Source organism: Xyrauchen texanus, chromosome 8, assembly GCF_025860055.1.
Source record: "Xyrauchen texanus isolate HMW12.3.18 chromosome 8, RBS_HiC_50CHRs, whole genome shotgun sequence".
Lineage (NCBI taxonomy): Eukaryota > Metazoa > Chordata > Actinopteri > Cypriniformes > Catostomidae > Xyrauchen > Xyrauchen texanus.
In genome coordinates, this window is record NC_068283.1 from 7,111,341 (window position 1) to 7,133,271 (window position 21,931).

Consider the following 21,931-nt stretch of genomic DNA (forward strand, 5'->3'; position numbering starts at 1 on the left):
AAAGTATATCATTTATGAGTTGTTTTTTTCGTATGTTCTTGCACGATGTTTTTCGCATAAACTCGTACGACTTCATCACTTGCAAATTACCGGATGTCTAATGCGGAAGTAAGCGCGAGTTTCGCGCACGAGGCGTTAAAGACATGCTTATTAATATTATGTCCATACCCAAACCCCTTATCTAAACTTTTCAATCAAGTGTGTGTGTGTGTGTGTGTGTGTGTGTGTGTGTGTGTGTGTGTGTGTGTGTGTGTGTGTGTGTGTGTGAGCGTGTATTTATCACTTTGTGGGGACCAAAGTCTCCATAAGAATATTAAAACCCGATTTTTTTGACGTTGTGGGGAAAATTTGTAGGTCCCCATGAGGAAAGCAGCTCATAAATCATAATTATGTTTTTTGAAAATGTAAAAATGCAGAAATTTTTCTGTGAGGGTTAGGTTGAGGGGATAGAATATAAGTTTGTACAGTAATAAAAACCATTATGACTATGGAAATCCCCAAAACGTGTGTGTGTGTGTGTGTGTGTGTGAGTGTGTATTTATCACTTTGTGGGGACCAAATGTCCCCATAAGGATAGTAAAACCCAAAATTTTTGACCTTGTGGGGACATTTTGTCGGTCCCCATGAGGAAAACAGCTTATAAATCATACTAAATTATTTGTTTTTTGAAAATGTAAAAATGCAGAAAGTTTTCTGTGAGGGTTAGGTTTAGGGGTAGGGTTAGGTTTAGGGGATAGAATATAAAGTTTGTACAGTATAAAAACCATTATGTCTATGGAAAGTCCCCATAAAACATGGAAACACAACATGTGTGTGTGTGTGTGTGTGTGTAATTTGGAAAATTATAAATAAAAGAATTAGGAGAAATGACTACAGAACTTAGTGTGTACAGTAAAAAAAAAAATACTTTCCCCATCATCAAATTTATTCAGCTCCTCGAATGTTCATATTACTCAAACAATTCATGATTCATCAATAAAGAATTTCTTGTAAGCTTTACTTGTTCTATTTGTGTTGGGATACCCTGAATATTTAGTTTGTTCTACTGAAACTGGGCAGAGGATTTCTAGCTCCCTGCAAGCGTTTAATGGGACTAGACAGTGAAAATGAAATATTTATGTTATTTTGGCATATTAAATGTTGCTGGGTTTTCTTGATTCAGTTAGGTTTCCTCTGCTTGAAGTATCCAAGTTGATATTACATTGTAATTTTAATTTAAGAAAACTAATTTCAAACTTGTGGAACCCACGATTAAATATGTACAGTACATATATTTATTTACATTGTTATTAAGATACAATCACATTGGGAACCTGCAGTTGAGTAACACTAATTTGAGAAGATTAGAATATAATTGTTTAGAAATATGAATATTTCGTTGTTATATAGCACAGATTATATAACAGATCAATATTTAAGACCTTTTTACTGTAAATCTCCATTTTCACACTCTTCTCCTTTTTTTTTTTTTTTTTTTTTTTTTGCAATACCTATTCTTTGTGAACATCACTACCTGGTCAGGGAGGAGAATTTATAGTAAAAAAGGACTTCAATATTGATCTGTTCCTCATCCACACCTATCATATCACTTCTGAAGTAATAGATTATTGGTCACTTTTATGATGCCTTTATGTACTTTTTGGAGCTTTAAAGTTCTGGTCACCATTCACTTGCATTGTTTGGACCTACAGAGCTAAAAATATTCTTTAAATCTTCATTTATGTTCTGCAGAAGAAAGAAAGTCACACACATCTGGGATGGCATGAGGAGTAAATGATGAGAGAATTTTCATTTTTGGGTGAACTATCCCTTTAATACCTTTTACTTGATGGTAATACTGCTTGACATGTTTATAGTCATTAAACAATATTTTAAATGAAATGCATGATTTTGAAAAAGGTTTGAAACATGGACACAAATATTGCATTTCTATGCACTTAACAGATATGTAGACTAGAGTTTTAAAAGATTTCTTATTTTATATCATGTCGGACATCCGCATTTCCACATTGCTTTTAAATGGCATGAAAACATTTGGACAATTTGGAGAGATGTCATGTGTTGGTCTGAAGTGTGGAGATGACATCACAGTAAATAGCAGATTTTGTAGTGCACTTGGAAAATGTCTCAGATTACCCAAATTCACCCTACTTTCACTATGAGTGCAGGGGGTTGATACAGGTCGTAGATGAGCAGCAGGAGGAGGTGCTTTAGAGAAGTCATTCCTCCATGGGCTGGATATGATGTTGATGTGCTGCTCTGACCAAACAAACACTCGAACTCTAGAACTTTCATCAACAAATCACTTCATTTACTGAAACTGAGCGGGTTTAATATGTGTCATTCGTGATCATCTGAGCGCTGGACTCTCCATTGAAATCACATTCAATCAACAGGTGAAACTCAAGATGCCCAGCCAGACTCTGCGCCCCAGACTGTGCGTCCTGGAGAAGGACGAGAACGGATACGGCTTCCATCTGCACGGAGAGAAAGGCAAAATCGGCCAGTTCATCCGCCTGGTGGAGCCTGGTTCGCCCGCCGAGCTGTCCGGTCTGCGCGCGGGCGACCGGCTCGTGTTCGTGAACGGAGAGCGCGTGGAGAACGAGAGCCATCAGCAGGTCGTGTTGCGGATACGCGCGACCGCCGGTAATCTGGAGCTCATAGTGGTGGATGTAGAGACCGACCAGCTGCTGAAGAAACACGAGCTGATGTGCGTGAAGGAGTTCGTCACAGTGGGGATTCCGGTGCCGGAGTGCAATGAGCCCGAGTTCAGCGGGGATCTGATGGGGAACGACACACCGAGAGAGTCTCCGTCTCCATCGCCGCCGGTGCCGGTGCCCAAGAGGAACGGAGATATCATTCCCGTGCACATTCCTGCGGTGGAGGAACTCCGATCATCCGTGAGCTCGGACATGGTGAGACGCACGCACGCACGCACACACACACACACACACACACACACACACACACACACACACACACACACACACACACACACAGTTTGATTACATATATGATGCAGGTTCAAGTGTTGCACATTATATCAATCATGAGGAGGTTACCCCATGTGACTCTAACCACCTAGCAACCGGGCCAATTTGGTTGCTCTGTTACCCGGCTAGAGTCACTCAGCACGCCCTGGGATTCAAACATTATATTTTCTAAAATAATATTGTCACTGATTACATCTAAATATTATTTTCAAAAATACATATTTAATGGAAGTGCATGCTCATCCAGTTAATAATATCATACTTAAAACCCTACTGAAATGTAATGATGAAATCCAGTGGCGATTCTGGCTTACTTGGAGTCCTAGGCGAGATCCGACATCCCATCCCCATTTTATTACTTTTTTTCATTAACTTTTTATTACAAAACTAGGCTTTTACACACAAAATAAATAAAATGTATATTTCGCCCAAAAATTTAAATTCTCATAATTTACTCACCCTCATGATACCCCAGATGTGTACGAATATGTTAATTTTGCTGAACACAAGCAAAGATTTTTAGAAGAATATGTCAGCTCTGTAGGTCCATACAATGCAAGTCAATGGTGACAAGAACTTTGAAGCTCCAAAAAGCACATAAATACATCATAAAAGTAATCCATAAGTCTCCAGTGGTTTAATCCATGTCTTCAGAAGCGACATGATAGGTGTGAGTGAGAAACAGATCAATATTTAAGTCCTTTTTTACACTTTCATACATCTGAAATTCACGTGAGGACTGTTTTGTTTCACTTTCATGTCTGAAGATTTAGAGTAAAAAGGGACTAAAATATTGATCTCACCCATGAATGTGAATATTTCTCATATCACTTCTGAAGACATGGATTAAACCACTGGAGTCTTATGAATTAACAATAGGGTTGTTCGCTCATTCAGACAATTGCATTATAAATCATTAATATGTGGTTATAACAACATGCGTAAAATGGGTGACTTTCATGCAATACCTGCCAAATAGCGGACCATATTACCTCACTTGTAAACTGTTATAAATGCTTAATAACAGTTTAAAGCATTAGTAACCTATGGAAATGTGTCTTTGTGTAAAGTGGACATTTCAAGACTCAAACCTGTAAATACGGTTGTCAATCCCAAACACTGACTGTGTGAACATAGCTAAATTTTCTCTTGCACCAGACGGACATCAGATTCCTCCCGACTAATATCCTCCCGCACCCCACACAGGGGCGGAGCTAGGGGGTGGCCAGGGGTGGCCACGGCCACCATGGAAATAATCGCGGCCACCCCACTGGCCACCCCGATCGTAATTACGATCTATTATAAAAAAGAAAGACTAAACAGAGCTCAAAGCTCCATGGATATGTTACAATGTCCCAACTAGCTGGCCGTTCTGAAAGTACTAAAGACACTTTTCGGACCAGTATATTCTACCCCGTGCTTGACAAGATGCTGAGTGAGTTAAACAGACGATTCTCAAAACCAAACTGTGAAATTATGATGGGAATCCAAGCTCTGAACCCAACTAGTGCAACATTTTGCCATGAGAAAGAACTTTTTCCATTTGCCTCTATCTACTCATGCAACATAGATGACCTAAGACATGAACTTCACCAAATGAAAAGAATTCTGGAGAGGAAAGTGCAAGCTGGCATACAGAAGCCCACTAGTGTTGTAGATTTGACTGTGCTCATTGAGCCATTTAAAGAGGTATTCCACGAGCTCTTTAGATTGTGCAAAATTGCAGTTGCCATTCCTGTGAGTACAGCTGCATGTGAACGCAGCTTCTCTACTCTCAAACTGTAAAGAGTTACCTGCGCTCAACCATGCATGATGACAGACTGAGCAATCTAGGTGTCTTAAGTGTGGAGTCCACAAGAGCCAAGTCTCTGAACCTTGATAAATTTGTGAATTTCTTTGCTTTAAACCACCATAACCGAATCCAACTAATGTAGGTTGTTTGTACTAGTGTCATGTAATTTGGAAACAGCTTGTAAGTTTGCTGAGTTTTCATAGTTTGCACTTACATAATTGACATGTACATAATCTTTTTATTATAGATATTGATTGCTATTTGTTAAATAGGTTTGGTCAGCCTTTTGGCTGTTGTAATTGTGCTAAATAAAAAATAAATAAATAAAGTGATCTTGAACATGATTTTCTGGTCCTGTTTAAACAGTTTTTTTTTTTTTCAGCATTGGGAAATATGTATTCTGTTTTCAAAGTGAATTTCCTAAGTTTTATTTGATTAAATAACTTGAGGGTGAGTAAAATTATGACACACAATTATTTGGTGAACTTTAATAAAAATGTCATTGTAGGCTAGCTATTGTACATTATACATCATTGTGATTTTGGGCACCTACAATACTTTAAAAATTATTTTAATGTTGGATGAGTGCCATGTTTGTTTGCAAAATTCTGTTTTTTGTGCCACCCCAGAGTAAATGCTGGCCCCTGCCCGGCCACCCCTATGAAAAATTCCTGGCTCCGCCACTGACCCCACATTACATTCGCTTACATGGTTTCCTTTCAGTTCTCACAGATTCAACTAGTAATTGCATTTTAGAGCTCCTTGTGTGCATCCAAGCGATTTCCATGTGTATGCCCTCTTTACATAGGACATAGGATGCATAGACGTGTATTGTGCCATGATACACGGCTACGTCTGATTTCTTTATGTTTGTATTGCTTTGATTTTATTCATCCATATGTGCAGTTGCAACGTTGATTGAAAATTGCATTCCTCAAGTTTTCATTGTTGCCAAAAGAACAGTTATTTCAGCAGGGGCTATAACAGCTGTGAAATGCACACCTACACATTGTAGTGCACTTGGAAGCTCATATATACTCAGTGCTGCAGTCATTTAACTGTGTGGGTGGTGTTGTGTTGTGGAGCACATCTTTCTCACAGATGAAGACAAACAACTGCATTCATCCCCAATCCTCCTCACTAAATACCTTTGACATACAATTTCACACCTCAAGCACATACACAGAGTTCCAGCTCTGCTTCGGAACACTGGGTCTCTTTCACTATTATTTGCACAGAAAAGGTTCTCACACAAAATTTAAGTGACATACAAGAGGTGTGTACGGACATAAACCTGTTCTTACCCTCCTTCATACGTCGATGAATCTGGAAAAGTGACAGTTACTATCAAACATACTTCCCAAGCAAACCATTTCACAAAAGTACGTTTGGTAACACTTTACATGAATGTTTCCTTTATCAGTGGTTCATGAAGGCATGCATAAATGACTAATAAGTCATTTACAAATGCATTATAAATCATTAATATGTGGTTATAACAACATGCATAAAATGGGTTACTTTCATGCAATACCTGCCAAATAGTGAACCATATTACCTCACTAGTTATAAATGCTTAATAACAGTTATAAAACATTAGTAACCTATAGAAATGTATCATTGTGTAAAGTGAACACCTATGAAGCAGTTAATAATAAGTTGCTAACATTATACATTTGTGTAGATAAAGTTCAGTATGGTTTAATGTTCATCAGGTTTTATTATATGACTATGCTCTGAATGTTTCATTAGCATAAAATGAATAAGTGTATTTATTAAGCATTTTATACCAGTTAAAATGCTCACTATTGCATGAAAGTTGCCCTATTTATGCATGTTGTTATAGATGCATATAAATCATTTATAATGTATTTGTAAATAACTTATCAGTCATAAATGAACCCCTTTATAAACCTTTAGGGAACATTAATGTGAAGTATTACCAGACATTTCTGAGGTTTTAAATGATAAAACAGTAAGTATATTGGTCAAAATGTATTGTGACAGTTCCTGGTTGTCAAATGTTAGTTGAACACGTCCCTAGTTAATGTGCTGAACTACACCTGTGTAGGTTTGCACATGTGGATGTACGGTTGCTCAATAAGTTGATCAATCTTGCATTTGATGGAATTTGAAGGACTGTGTTTTACTCTCTGTACAGATGAAGTCCAGCTGTTCGGAGTCTGTTGTGTCTCTCTGTTTGTTGTCCGGTTGGTTGTAACTGTCTTGGTGTGTGTACTGCAGCCGTGATAATGATTTGCACATTACTCAAGCAGGAACAAGGCCAGACTCCTGAACAGCTGGACTCCCTATGGTGTCCCAAACCCCCTTTCATTCCCATGTCATCAGCACAACCAAATTACCCACAATGCCCTTTTGGCATTGTGGTCTCAGTGTGCAGATCTGTTCGGCACCCCACCTTTAAACCACCTAACCTTAGTGCAACATCTAGCAACCACAGAGCACATGTACACGCATATGTAACTATATTAAACATACAAATAAAGAATATGTCCTCATCTCAACCCTTGAAAACCTGCTGATAGCTGATACATTACCCATCATGTGGGTACAGGAGTAAAGGAGTATAGCCTACTAATACGAGATAAAAGCTTGTGAATGAAAATAATAGAGATAACCTGTAAATGCGGGTTGTGTTGTAATGTTTTCAAGATACATGGCTGTTCCCATAGATTTCCCTATAAAAGCCTGTTGCTGTCCTGTACTGCTCCGAGGAGTTAAAGTGAAGTTAAAGTGAAATCTGTGAAGATAGCAGGGCTGTTTTTCAAACGTGCACAGATGACTGGTCTTGCATAAGCCTTCTCTCTAGGGCAATTACTGGCGTGGAAGTGCTTTTGTGTTGAGTTCTATTGACTGTGACTCTCCAGCTCAACTGCTGCTGCTTGCGTAACTCCTCTGTTAGGAAGAGTCAGGGTACGTCAACCCGTGGCTGGTACGTTAATACCCATATCTCAGCCAAGCTCCCTGATTTACCTATTCACATTAAAAAGTTCCTGTAAGAGCAGGTTGACATTAACAGAACTTGGAGTCTTGCTATTTCCTGTAAAAAACAAACAAACTGTATTTTGGAGGTAGGGCTGGCCGATATGGCTCAAAAAGCTCATATAGATCAAAATCGTATATTTGGGTCAATGACATGGTGCTCATGTTTTATTCGGATCTAATAAGTTATTCAAAAATACAAATGCATTTGACACTATGCAGTTACTTGAATACACCTTTACTATGGTGAACATATTTTACATTTTTCAAAGAGTTCAAAGACATTTGTATATTTTTTCTGGGGCTTAAATTCAGAGTGGTGTAACCGTACAGAGACTAGTTATCGACCGATATGGGTTTTTGATGGCGGATATCTTGAGAGCAGGGAGGCTGATTCATATCACTCAACTCACTCCAATGCGCTCTTAAGTCCTCATGGTGGCGTAGTGACTCGCCTCAATCCGGGTGGCGGAGGACGAATCTCAGTTACCTCCGTGTCTGGAATTAAATGATGCTAATCATGCAGTGTGTTTCTCAAATCACTTATTTTGGTTTAAATATAATGACACTCATGAAGATAAGGACAGCTTAGTGGGTGCAGATCATGTGATGAGGTTGTTTTTGTGTGAAAGTGGAGCTTCAAAGAGGCTGCAGTCTGTCTGTGAGAATCTGTTCTTGGAGCCGCTGGCAGCGCAGAGACTCCAGAAAGCTGTTTCCTCTCATTGTTTTCCATGGATGTGCAGATATCTCACTTCCCCTGTCTGTAAGCACTGATCTAGGAGAAGTTCTCCCACCATCAGCCCATCAACCACAACATGCACATCTGACCCTGGACCCATCCTTGTTGATTATATAGAAGTTTAGGATCTTAGCAAAGGAAATACCTTTGGTCTTGTGGCTGCATCCACATCACTTGTATTCCTCAGTTTTGTTTTTTAATTATGCAGAAGCAGTTAGTTGTGCAGTTAGTTGTGGTGTGGTTAACCGAGATTTTATATTCAAGTGAGAACTCCCTCTGAAGTTTGTATAGGGCAAAATCTCCCATCCTCTGATTGTTGGTTCAGATGTATTTGAGTGCACTTTTACTCTAGATATTTTCATGTGGAACTGAGTCTGTTTAATGTCAGAGTTTGCTTTGTTAATTGTGTGAAAGCAGCTTTACGAACTCGGGTGCGCATTAGTGAACCACATCTTAGTTTACTTGAAAAGGTGGTCTGGAGTACAATTCAGATAAACTCTGGTATGGTTTGCAATTCACAAAAGTGAAATGCTATTGATGATGTCAAATTTCCATGTGTCATGTATAATGCATTTCACATTGCTGCTTGTTTCCAAATAAATTGCTTTTAGAGAGCAGCTTGTATTCTTTGCATCTCTCATATTATGCATCCAAAAGTGCCAATCTGCGTGTGTAAATCTTACTGGAAATTCCAAAGGGCCAAATACTGCAATAAAACAATGCCACTAGGTGGTACCCACATTAATGATGCATTTGTACTGCAGTTTAGACCTAAGCATACAACACAATAAAAGATCTATGGGGCAGGGGTGTAGAATTAATCTCTGAGTCGGACCAAGCAATCAAGCCTAAGTCACATCAGCAAACCAATGGGGTACTTCAGGGTTCAGTATTAGGCCCTCTCTTGTTCTCGATATAGACAACATCAATGGGACCAACAAGTGACTATTTTACCTCTGTTGTAGCATTGTGCTGTGCCATGTAGTGTTGTCTTATTCATGTGTAAACCGCTACAAGATATTATATAAATATGCAAATGCAGCACAGAATAACAGAAATGAAAATGTACAGCATTTCAGGAAATGCGGAACACTACTGTCAAATACCTTTTCAATTGCCTTTTCGGTGTCAAAATAAAAGCCACAGGTGGAGGTGAAGTAAACGGGACAGAAATATATTACTTTTGTATAACTCAAATCTAATAAGAACAATAATGATAATTCAGCATCATATTATAATAATAAACCTGATGTGTCCCAAAAGTTTAATTTAGTATTATGCAATGTTCAACATGGGGTTTCAAAAATAAGTCAGTGATGTAGCTTTGCACACCTTGTTCATTCACAATAAATATATTAGTACTTTTTATTAAGCTACAATGTATCATTGTATTTGGAACATAAATGTAAATGTGCATATCAATGAAAATTATTGAATTTATTTAATGAGAAACTAATTAATGTCTTTTAATTTAATGTCTTTCAAATATTGAATCGACTTGACTGCAATGGCTGTTTGGATGAAATGTTCCTCTGATTAAAAAAAAATTAGAATATCATGACATTCTTTTTTTTGCATTATGGTAAAGAGAATTGGGGGTGTAAAATGTGCACAACTGTCATGAAAATAAGGTCACAATGTAGACAATCTTATATCAATCTTAAATAAAAAGCACTTCAAAATCCTAGCAATATGTATGATGTTGGTTAAGTTTACTTTGCTAACAAAATAATGTCAAAAATAATATCAAATATAGCATTAATGGGGCAGTATTGGGTTTTGGGTTTTCTGAATAGCAGCTACCACACTGCTACAGTCCATTTCCTTTTTCCGGACTCTGCAAGGTTCACAAACTCCTGACAATAAGAAAAATCCTTTCCTTCGACAAAGCCTGACCGGAAATGACAAACTCTATCAACCTAAAATAGACTAGCATCTCCACCTTGAGCAGTGACACCCCTAATAACATGGCAACACCTAAAGAGCTCGTGTTGAGCAAAGCTGAAACTGTAAAATGTATTTTTACAGTATTTATTGGTAAAAGGGATATGCAAATACATAAAGATTGATTACGTTTATATCTGTATGTTTTAATCTAACATTACTGAAAATATGCACTGTCAACCTTATACTAAGTAAACACCCCCCCCCTCTTTTTGACAATCAGTGTTTGATAAGTTATCTCAATAACTTAATCCACATAAATTACTAATTCATTATTTGAAATTGTAATCAGATTGCAGTACACATATTACTAATTATTTGAATTTAAATTACTTCCATAAAAATTTTCATATTAAAGTTTTGTTTTTTCCGCTCAACAAATTAAAGATCATTTCTAGATTTGCTCATTGTTCATTGCTGCACTCAAGTGATACACTTAGTTAGCACCACACGTTTCTCCCTTACACTGACTCAAAATATGAACAAAATCCTTGTTTTTAATGTATTTTACATAAAGAGTATTATTTTAAAAATGTGTGCAATACAAGTAATGTACTTAAAAGTAATCAACTTCATTTAAAGTTGCTAACTGTAATCGGATTACTCAAATTTAAAATCACACTACTTTTTATTAATGAATTAGATTACAGTAACTAATTACTTTGTAATCAGATTATACCCAACACTGATGACAATAAAAATGCTATTTTTTAATTTAGCTAACAACATGTTGTCTTTTTATGTCACGCTTACAATTGTTCTCGTGGTGTATACAGTAAATGTGTGTATACAGATGAAAATATACTGTATAGCTGCCTCTATATTTCAGAAGGAGGTCCCTCACATCATCATATTTGGGGGTCCTTGGCATCAAAAAGGTTAAAACACCTGATCTGCTCAATAGCTCTTTCAGATCTGATTCCATTCTGGGAGAGTGCAGACATACACCACCTGCTACTAGAGCAAGAGCAAGTTCTTTATTGACTTATGAACACATGCTGTTTGGTTTTGCTTTACGTCATCTGTGGTCATTCAGTCTAGAGCTGTTCAGTGTAGTCAGGATGAGGCTGGGCATGTTTGACAGTGAGGTTGATCATTTGCAGGACATTTGGTCTGAAATAGGTGAACTTTGGACCCGGCAGATGGTTAAACCCATTATAGATCTCCAATATAAAATTATAGGCAAGCAGAATGAGTCTCTGTATAAATGAAAGAATGATTTTAGGAATTTGCACAGACATTTACAAAGAAATTCATGAATCAGACCCTGTATGTTTATTTGGCATGTTAGATGGGAAGAACTGTGGTCCATGTGTCAATGTCTGGATTACTGTTGTTAACTCTGGACATGGCCAGACAAGTAAATGTGCGGAGCTGGAGGTACAGAATATTGACTGTGATGGCAGATTACATTATGGTTATTATGGCAAGATGGATGTTATTGGAGACAGGAAAGGTCTGTTAATTCTGAGTTCACCAAAATCTCCAATCTGCATTTCTTAGACAGGACATTCACAAGGGAATTGCTGTATATAAATATTTGCTGTCGGTGGAAAAGTGGGTTTACGTTTCAGTGTATTCTAGTAAAATATTGGTCAAGAGAAACTTTTGACTGTTTGAGTTTGACTAGCTGTCCTCATTAAACAGCTTTCTTATATTAAAGGGATAGTTCACCCAAAAATGAAAATTCTCTCATGCCATCCCAGATGTGTTTGACTTTCTGTCTTCTGCAGAACACAATTGAAGATTTTTAGAAGGATATTTCAGCTCTGTTGGTCCATACAATGAAAGTGAATAGTGATCAGAACTTTGAAGCTCCAAAAATCACATAAAGGCAGCATAAAAGTAATCCACACGACTCCAGTGGTTTAATCCATGTCTTCAGAAGAGATATGATAGGTGTGGGTGAGACAAAAAAATCTATTTTTAAGTTCTTTTTACTTTAAATCTCCACTTTCACTTTTACATCTGAAAGTCACATGTGGTGTCTGTTTAGTTTCACTTTTACTTCTGAAAGTGAAAGTTAAAGTGAAGATTTAGAGTAAAAAAAGACTTACATTTTGACTTTTTAAAAAAAGTGTTTCTCACCCACATTTAATAATTTCTGAGGACATGGATTTAACCTTTACTTTTATGTTTCCTTTGTGTGATTTTTGGAGCTACAAAGGTTCTGGCCACCATTAATATGATTGTGTGGACCTATAGAGCTGAAACATTCTTCTAAAAATCTTTGTTTGTGTTTAGCAGAAGGAAAGTTATACACATCTGGGATGGTGTGAGGGTGAGTAAATGATGAGAGAATTAAAATTTTTGGGTGAACTATCCCTTTAAAGATTTTGAAAACAAATGTCAGATAGGAGTAACATTTCATGATTATATATTATTTAAAACACTTCTGTTTTTGGTCCAGTGTCAGTCCAATATCCATTTATAATGTTGTTTTTAGGAGCACAGACAACCTTATTACTACATTAATATTATTATTATTATCATCTCCTCCTGTGTCATTAACTTTGTTTGATAACCTGTATTAGCCAAAAATATTTGCATTTATGCAAATGTTAATATAAAGTGAACTCGCTAACAATTCATATTAGGCCTAGTTTATACTTTTACATGAGAGTGGCAAAAACCAAATTATCACATCAGGTCTATTTACAGTGGCCAGAAAATGTTTGTGACCAAGGCACGACATTTAGATAGCAGCACAGTATATCAGTGGAACTGAGTTCAGTAGTACTTGACTTATTTTCTTTTACTAGCCAACGGCAGGACAGATATCAAGAGAACAGGGGGGCAGATCATGTTAACACTAGGTGTAATGCCCACATATGTTAACCCACCGATTGGGATGTAATCTCACAATGACCAAATATCAGTTGATTAATCAGCCTGACCAAGATATCAATCACTAGAATTGAGGGAAGAACTCTGGAGAACGTGGAATATCCTCTATTTGGGCATGGACAGAGATCTGCTAGTGTTAAGTTGACTGAGCCATCATCCAGCTGAGTTCTCAAACGCAGAAAGACTTTTGAATATCTTGATGTTCTTGATGTGAAAGTCATTGTTCCTCAGGAGCTGCAAGTAAAACAGCACAAAATAAGCTGTATATTTATTTTGATGTTGCAGTGGCTGTTGGTTTGTCTGGGCTGATCTCAGGTCAAGTCCAGGGATGTGTAAACAGGATGTAATTGGTTCCTCCTCAGGCTTTTGTGAAGGCAACAGATTCTTCAGATTCCGTGACCTTTGTGAGATTCTTCCACACGAGGTGGACAACACATCCTCTGTTGCGTCTCTGGTGGACTCTGTGGGCAAACGTGCTTCTGAGAGACAGCAGCAGTGCTTGTGCCTCACTCAAACACTGACTGATCGGTTGATGTTTCTGAATCTGTGCTCAGTGTGTCTGGGCTGATCTGTTCATGACTGGTACACCCGATTTACATCTTTAACCATTACCAGGATGTTTCCAATGGTTTTGTATTTGTGGCATGGGCGACAGGTACTGGAAAAGGCCAAGGTCACGGGTGTAAAATGTTTTCAATGCTGGGACTTTGTTGTTAACAGGAAACTTTCTTTTTTTATCTAGCTATTCAGCCTTGCATGAAGCCTTTCCTGAACATTTAGCACAGCTTAGATGTTAGTTTAAAGTTTGAAAGTTATATATACATCAGGCCTGATTAATTGGGTAGTTTGAAGAGACATTTGAAATCTGAAGTGATGTAGTCCTTGTTAGGTGGTTGCTAAGGGCCTCTTAGTGATTGCTAAGCAGTTGCCAGGGTGCTGTGGGTGGTTGCTAAGGCATTGCTAGTGTGGTGCTAATGTGTTCTGGCTGATTGCTAGGGCATTGCTAAGGTCTTCTGGTGGGTTGTTAGGGCTAGGTGGTTACAAGGGTGTTTTGGTTGGTTGCTAGTAAGTAATTGCCATCTAATGGCTGGTTTCTAGGGCATTGCTTTGTGGTGGCTAGGGTGTTCTAGCTAGTTACTAGGGCATTGCTAGGTGGTTGCTAAGGTGTTCTAGCTGATTGCTAGGGCATTGTTAAAGTTTTCTGGCTGGTTGCTATGGTGTAGCCACATGGTTGCAAGGGTGTTCTGTCTAGTTGCTAAAGCGTTGTTAAGGGTTTTCTGGCAGGATGCTAGGGCATTGCTAGGTGGCTACAAGGGTGCTCTGGTTGGTTGCCAGGAAGTTGCTGGGGTCTTATGGCTGGTTGCTAGGATATTGCTAAGATCTTATTGCTTGTTAGTAGGTTATTGCTATGTGGTTACTAGGGTGTTCTGGTTGGTTGCTAGTAAGTTGCTATGGTATTCTAGCTGGTTGCTACGGTGTTGCTAGGGTGGTGCTAATGTGTTCTGGCTGGTTGATTGTGTGTTAATAAGGTCTTCTAGCAGGTTGCTACGGCATTACTAGGTGGTCACTAGGGTGTTCTAAATTCTTCTGGCTAGTTGGTATGGTGTCCCAACGGGGTTTCTAGGGTGTTCTGTCCAGTTGTTAGAGCATTGCTAATGTCTTCTGGTGAGTTGCTTGGGCATTACTATATGGATGCTAGGGTGTTCTGGCTGGTTGCTATGGCATTGCTAAGGTCTTGTGGCTGGTTGCTAGGACATTGCTAGGTTGTTCTAGCTGGTTGCTAGGGAATTGCTAAGGACTTCTGGCTGTTTGCTACAGTGCTGCTAGGGTGGTGCTAAGGTGTTCTGGCTGGTTGCTTGTGTGTTAATAAGGTCTTGCAGGATGCTAGGGCATTAATAGGTGGTCGCTAGGGTGTTCTAGCTGGTTGCCAGTGCATTGCTAAGTTCTTCTGGCTGGTTACTACAGTGTCCCAACATGGTTGCTAGGGTGTTCTGTCTAGTTGCTATAGCATTGCTAAGGTCTTCTGGTGGGTTGCTTGGGCATTGGTATATGGTTGCTAGGTCATTGCTAAGGTCTTTTTTTCAGTTGCTTTCTAGAGTGTTGCAGTTGGTTTATTTCCAGTTGGTTTCTAGAGTGATCTGATTGGTTGCTAGGACGTTGCTATGATGTTCTGGCCAGTTGCTGCGGCATTGCTAGGGTGTTGCTAGGGACTTCTATCCGGTGGCTATGGCATTGCTAGGTGATTGCTAGGGTCTTCTGAATGGTTGTGAATACATTGCAGTGGTCTTCTAGTCAGTTGATTAGGCGCTGCTATGTGGTTACTAGGTTATTGTAGCTGGTTGCTAGGGCACTGGTAAGTGGTTGCTAGGGTAAGGTGGTTTCTTAATTTTACTGGTGTTCCAGAGGCATTTTTCCACATCCAAATACTATGAAATGTCTGATTGTTAAAAATTAGATCCAGTTCTATTGTTACCTATTTTTAGATTGCTGAATTAAGCAGAAAAGTTTTCTAAATACAGCAGCACTCTTCATCTCTTTTCACATGTCTTGACATATTTCACCCCAGAATCAAAAGAAAGAAAAAAGACATTATAGTTTGCTTATAGAAAATGAAGCCTATTTTTGGACCAATATTTTTTTGATGCCATGAGATTCTCTTATGCCATCCTAGATTTGTTTGACTTTCTTTCTTCTGCAGAACACAAACAAAGATTTATAGAAGAATATTTCAGCACTGTAGGTCCATACAATGCCAGTGAACGGTGACCAGAACTTTAAAGTTCCAAAAGAACATAAATGCAGCATAAAAGTAATCAAAAAAATTCCAGTGGTTTAATCCATATCTTCATAAGAGCTATAATAGTTATGGGTGAGAAACAGATAAAAATGTAAGTCCTTTTTGTACTCTAAATCTCCACTTTTACACCTGAAAGTCACACATGGGGACGGTTTAGTTTCACTTTCACATCTGAAGTTTGTAAAATGACTGTAAATGTCCACTTTCACATTCTTCTTCTTTTGTTTTTGGCGATTCACATTCTTCAAGCATATTGCCACCTACTGGGCAGTGAGGAGAATTTATAGTTAATAAGTCCTTTAATATTGATCTGTTTCTCATCCACACCTATCATATCACTTCTGAAGACATGGATTTAACCACCAGTCTTATGGATAACTTGTATGTTTTTCTTTTATGTGCTTTTTGGAGCATCAAAGTTCTGGTCACCATTCACTTTCATTGTATGGACCTACATAGCTGAAATATCCTTCTAAAAATCTTTATTTTTGTTCTGCTGAAGAAAGAAAACCATACACATCTGGGATGGAATGAGGGTGAGTAAACAATGAGAGAATTTTCATTTTTGGGTGAACTATCCCTTTTAAGTATGGTGTCCATTTTACCCACTATGATTTTTGTTCCCTTACAATTAAAGGTGTGTGATAGCAAAACTTCAACTGCATTGAAATCTGTAGACTTTACATTGCAGGTTTCTCTAAGCTGAATATAATGACCAACTTAATCACAAATAATAGTTTGAATCACTCTCTAAAATGTGGTCTATAAAAAGACCCAACTTGTTATACGAAGTGGAAGGGTGTTATTTTCCTGGATGACAAAGCAGCACACCACCAGTGAACAGTGAGTGGTGTGTCATAATCAGGGAACCTCACCCTGTGTGCTGTTCACTTCCAACACATTCAGGACAAAGAGAAAAAATCCTTCTGTCTGGAATGATTCCTCTCCACCAGCACAGTCACAGTGTCATTCTCAGGCAGTGAGACAGGACTATATAACACTTTAACAGTGGTTCTCAACTGGTGGATTGTGACTCAGAAAGGTCACGAACAGGAAGGAAAAAACAATGCTAAATTCTACTAACCATATATATATTTATAACCATACATGTATAGCAAAAAGGGCGTCTGTAACTTGGTAGAAGCTAGACAAATTTGGTATATGTCAACAAAGATAGGCTGGATGACATGCACTCCACCTCAAAAACCATGAACAGAACTATGCAAGGTTAAAAATATGACCCACACTACATTAAACACTGTGTTTTGTACAGTATTGACTGTTGAGACTGATGAAACCATTAAAATATCAAGAACCAAGTCACACAGTTCTGGGAGGTAATAGTAGCTAATCATTTCAAAATAACCAAAGCAACATTTAAGATGCTATGCGATGATATTCAAAATATGTTCTAAACAAATTATGTATTTATGGCTTGTTAAGGCAAATACGTTTTTGATGTGCATCTATTTTCCTATATATATTTTATTGGAATATGTTCTTTAAATGTGTTTCCATCATATTTTATATCATCTTATACAGCTCAAGCGAGTGTATTTGTATTTTATGCGCATTTTGGAAACTTCATTGACATCTTGATGTTTCCATCCAACATTTTCTATGCAACATCCAATAGCAAATTTGCATTAAAATGCATGGTGGAAACCCTGCTGTTGATACTAATACAAAATCAGCAAATGCAAAACCAGTTGAGAAGCACTGATAAGATACTACTGATAAAAGGCACGGACATTGAGACGCCAATCTTTCTGGATTCCAGCGGTATGTCCTTGTGTGTCAATGTACTGCTGTTGTGTCTACCCTGCAGGACTTTAAACTGGAGCTCAGACCTCGGCTCTGTGTCATTCGGAAAGGCCCCAATGGCTTCGGCTTCAACCTTCACAGTGAGAAGTCCAGACCCGGTCAGTACATCAGAGCTATAGATGACGACTCGCCAGCTGAGAGATCCGGTCTGCAACCCAAAGACCACATAATACAGGTACAAACACACATTAGTTGTGTTCCAAATCCAAACCCTAGTAAGCTGTCTCACTGTCTATGTAGGCAGCCAAATTCTAAAGCAGCATCTTAACCCAAATGGAACTTCATAATGATTGATTTGAAACGTTATACATAGGCAGCAACTCAACTAACAGTCATTCCAACAGATAGAAACAGTAGCGTTCTGGAAGTAAAATAATGTATATATTTCAATATATCTGAATGTTTTGTAATACATTTAAAATTTGTTGTCAATGACTAAAAGTCAATTAATAGGGAAAATAGTTCAGAAACGGAGGTGCTCAACATGTTCTCGTGCTGAAAAAAGTTACCAGCCCACGGCCTAGAACGGGAGAGCCTATGCTGCGTTTGAACGGGGGAACCCTCACTTCGATTAGAACGGGAGAGTCTGAGGCTTGGATTTGGTGACTCTTGCTGCATTCGAACGGAAGAGACCCTACTGCGATTAGAACTGGAGAGCCTGTGCTGCGTTTGAACAAGAGAGTTGTACTGCGTTTTAAAAGGAGAGCCATACTAGGTTTGGACGGGAGAGCCATATTGCGTTAGAACGGAAAGGCCGTGCTGTGGTTCAAATGGGAGAACCCACGGCCTGGACGTGGTGACTCTCGCTGCATTAGAGCAGGAGAGCTCTTGCTGCATTAAGATGAAGTGAATGGAGTTGCTTTAAATGAGCGTTTTAAACTATGCAATTTTAATGGGCTGAATCCTCAAGTGCGGGATCATACAGTGCTCATTGGGAGAGCATGTGATTCATGCGAGAATGGATTAAGCAGCATTTTACTGAGCTTTGGGACCAGGTTCGCTTGCAGAAGCAGCCTCATGCAGGGAGTCAAGTTGGAGAGATTAGAATGGTAGAAAGTATGGGGATAAAGTGAAAAGGGGAATGGGTCTGGGCGGGAATGGGTCTGGAGCAGTGTTTTCCAGTGGAGGCAGCCTCACATGGGAATTCGCTCCAGTGGCCCAGTGGATATTGGCAGAAATATAGGTTGCGTGGAAATTAGAGGCGTAAGAGCGGAGAAATATTTATGAGGATGGATGGTGTGTAGACTGCGTGTAGATGTGTTTTCAAATTTCCCCACAATTTGGTGTTGCAAGACACCTGCAAACGCACTTTGACAAATGCTTGTTGAGAGAGACATGGTAAGTGTGATGCCTGCGGATGCTTTAGGCTTAATAGTTTTCTAGATTAAGTGACTGGAACATATGTCAAGCAATGTCAGGATACAGGCTTGCATATGCATTTGTGAAATGAATGGGCTGAATCCTCTGTGCGGGACCGCACTGCGTTTAAAGGGAGAGCATACGATTCATGGGAAAATGTTCTTGCTTCATGGTTATCGGGGCTGCTCGGCGAGGTGAGCTCGAATGCTCTGAGGAGGCAAGACACATTTGCAGAATGATTATGAATGAGTTGGATGAGGTACGCGATCCGCCTCTTGCGGAGTCGAATGGCTCGTGTCTGTTCGGATAGAGGTATAGATAGTGTATAGCTGTAGTGAGTAGTAGAATGATCAGAGCGGGTGCTGCTGCGGCAGCGAGCTCACACTAAAATGTCTGCGTTGATTTGAAAAGATGTTGTCCATTATTTCTGTGATTATTTGAATGTTAGTAACATACATATAAATATATTGTAATGTTGGAAAGACTGTTTTGAGCAGCTGTTTCATTATTGTAACCACTTCAGCTCTGTTCTCCTAGTAAGCAGCAGCATGAGTGCAGATTACACATACACCGGTTTAATGCACGGCTCAGTGATGTGATCTAATCATAAGTGCAATCATGCGAAGTTACCGCCACCATGCATTTGTAATTGGAAAATAAATTCAACGAGTGCAACAATATTATACACAATATGTAAATCTGTAAATGTTAAGATAAAGCAATTAGGTTAAATTAAGTGGCACTAGCCCCAAAATTTCATTGTGTTGTGGCTTAATTTATTTGTGTTGTGGCATAATTTAGTTGTTTTGTGAGTTATTTTATTTTTGTTGTGTAATTTATTTGTGTTGTGGCGCAATTTCATTGTGTTGTGGTTTAATTTCATTGTGTTGTGGCTTAAGTTTGTTGTGTTGTTGCTTAACATTGTTGTGTTGTGGCTTAATTTAGTTGTTTTGTGACTTATTCTATTTGTGTTGTGGCTTAATTTCGTGTGGCTTAATTTATTTGTGTTAGGGATATTTTGGCCGACAAAGGCTTTTGTTAGTGGTTTATTTATTTTCTATGTAGATTAAGAGAGTGTTTTCCCTCTTTTGATCCTCCTATAGATTCCTTTGAAGTTGATATAGGTATCATTCTGTGAGTAGCATTGCAGTCCGGCTGGAACCTTATGGCAGGTAATTTTGATGAACTCTATCCTGAGCCCATGCTTCAGACAGAGGCTCATGAAGATCCCATGTTTTTGAGTTTGCAACAATTCATCCTCTGTGAAGTCTATATTAGTAGACTGAAGTGAAGTCTGGCTGGTACATGCTGAAGTTGGTAATCAACACTCAGTGACACAGTGGGAATTGGAAATCAGGCAGGACCGGAGATGGATCTGGCAGGCTCTGGTAACCATATAATTCCGAGGTGTAGACAGGGAAAGAAATAGATTATAATTAGTGTAGATACCATTCACTTTAAAGCAGGATTAAAGAATAAGAGAAGGATTTTCGGTACCGGCAGACCTAACTAAAACAGCGTAACTATGAATTGAGGGATAAATTAAGTGAATGCCTGGCTGAATAGATAAGTGTTTAGTCTAGACAAAATCTGAGAGAGTGTGTCTGAGTCTCGAACAGTGTTAGGAAGACTAGTCCATTGTTTATGAGCCAAAAATGAAAATGATCTCCCTCCTTTTGTGGATTTTGTTATTCTCAGTAATGTTAACAGGTCAGAACCCGCCTCAGTGACAGAATTTTTTTTTTCAAGCAAGCCAGATTAGTTTTTTCAGTTTTTGAAACCATTAACTGTGCAGGGAGTCCAAACGGTCAAGTGATTAACGACCTCCCACTGGCAGATGTTAATACGCACTGCGGCTCGCTCTGCCTGGCCGGCAATTATGTTAATGAAGCTCACACCTGAAAATCACTGGAAAAATCGTCTAGTGTGACGCTGGCTTAAGCTAATGACTCAATACTCTAATAAGTGCCACAAATATCAGATTAAGTTTTAATTAGACATAACTATTTTTAATGTTGGTGTGAGATTAAAATATGATGGATTTATACTTTTCCAAGTACAATGTTAAAACACTGTTCATAGAAAAGCAAGAATTCTGTTGAGATCACAGGAGACGAGACTCTTGGGACAGAAGTGGAACATGGGCAAGAGCCCTGGAACAGGCACATCACTGCCATTAACATTACAGAGACAAGAGAATGCAAACAGAATGTCAAACAGAGCAAACAGAATTTACAATGTATTACTCAAGGCAATGGTTATGTTTAACTGGAGCTTGTGTTCCTGTCAAACATTTGAACACACTGAATTTATTTTACTCATGCTCTTAAAACCTTTTTATGCTAAAATGTGTTTTCAACACAATCATTTTTTTTTTGCCTATTTTTGCATTTCTTACAAAAGTTGCATTTTAATGGCTGAGAATTAAAGCAGATGGTAAATGTAAAGCAGCTAACAAGTGTCTAGCATACATTCCTTTAAAACTGTTTAAAAGCATGTCAGGAAGCATCTCGTGAAGTTGGTTGAGGGAATGACAAGAGGTGAGTTAAGCTCAATTGACAGCATTTGTGGCATAATGTTGAATTGATTACCACAAAAATTGAAAAAAGAACAGAAGCATCTGTAAAAGTTTT

At 38.5% G+C, this 21,931-nt stretch overlaps 1 protein-coding gene across 3 annotated transcripts in view; it reads left to right on the plus strand.

Moving 5' to 3' along the window:
- The first annotated feature begins 1,933 nt into the window (after window positions 1-1,933).
- LOC127647708 (Na(+)/H(+) exchange regulatory cofactor NHE-RF1-like) overlaps window positions 1,934-21,931 on the plus strand; it is a 39,366-nt gene continuing 19,368 nt past the window's right edge. Inside the window, exons 1-2 of one of the 3 annotated variants that reach the window (XM_052132131.1) lie at window positions 1,936-2,915; window positions 17,944-18,114. In XM_052132131.1, coding sequence (XP_051988091.1) covers window positions 2,409-2,915; window positions 17,944-18,114 — 678 coding nt within the window. In that variant the 5' untranslated portion in view covers window positions 1,936-2,408. Of the gene's footprint in view, window positions 2,916-17,943; window positions 18,115-21,931 lie in introns of all 3 variants that reach the window. The other 2 variants (XM_052132129.1, XM_052132132.1) reach the window with 2 other exon arrangements.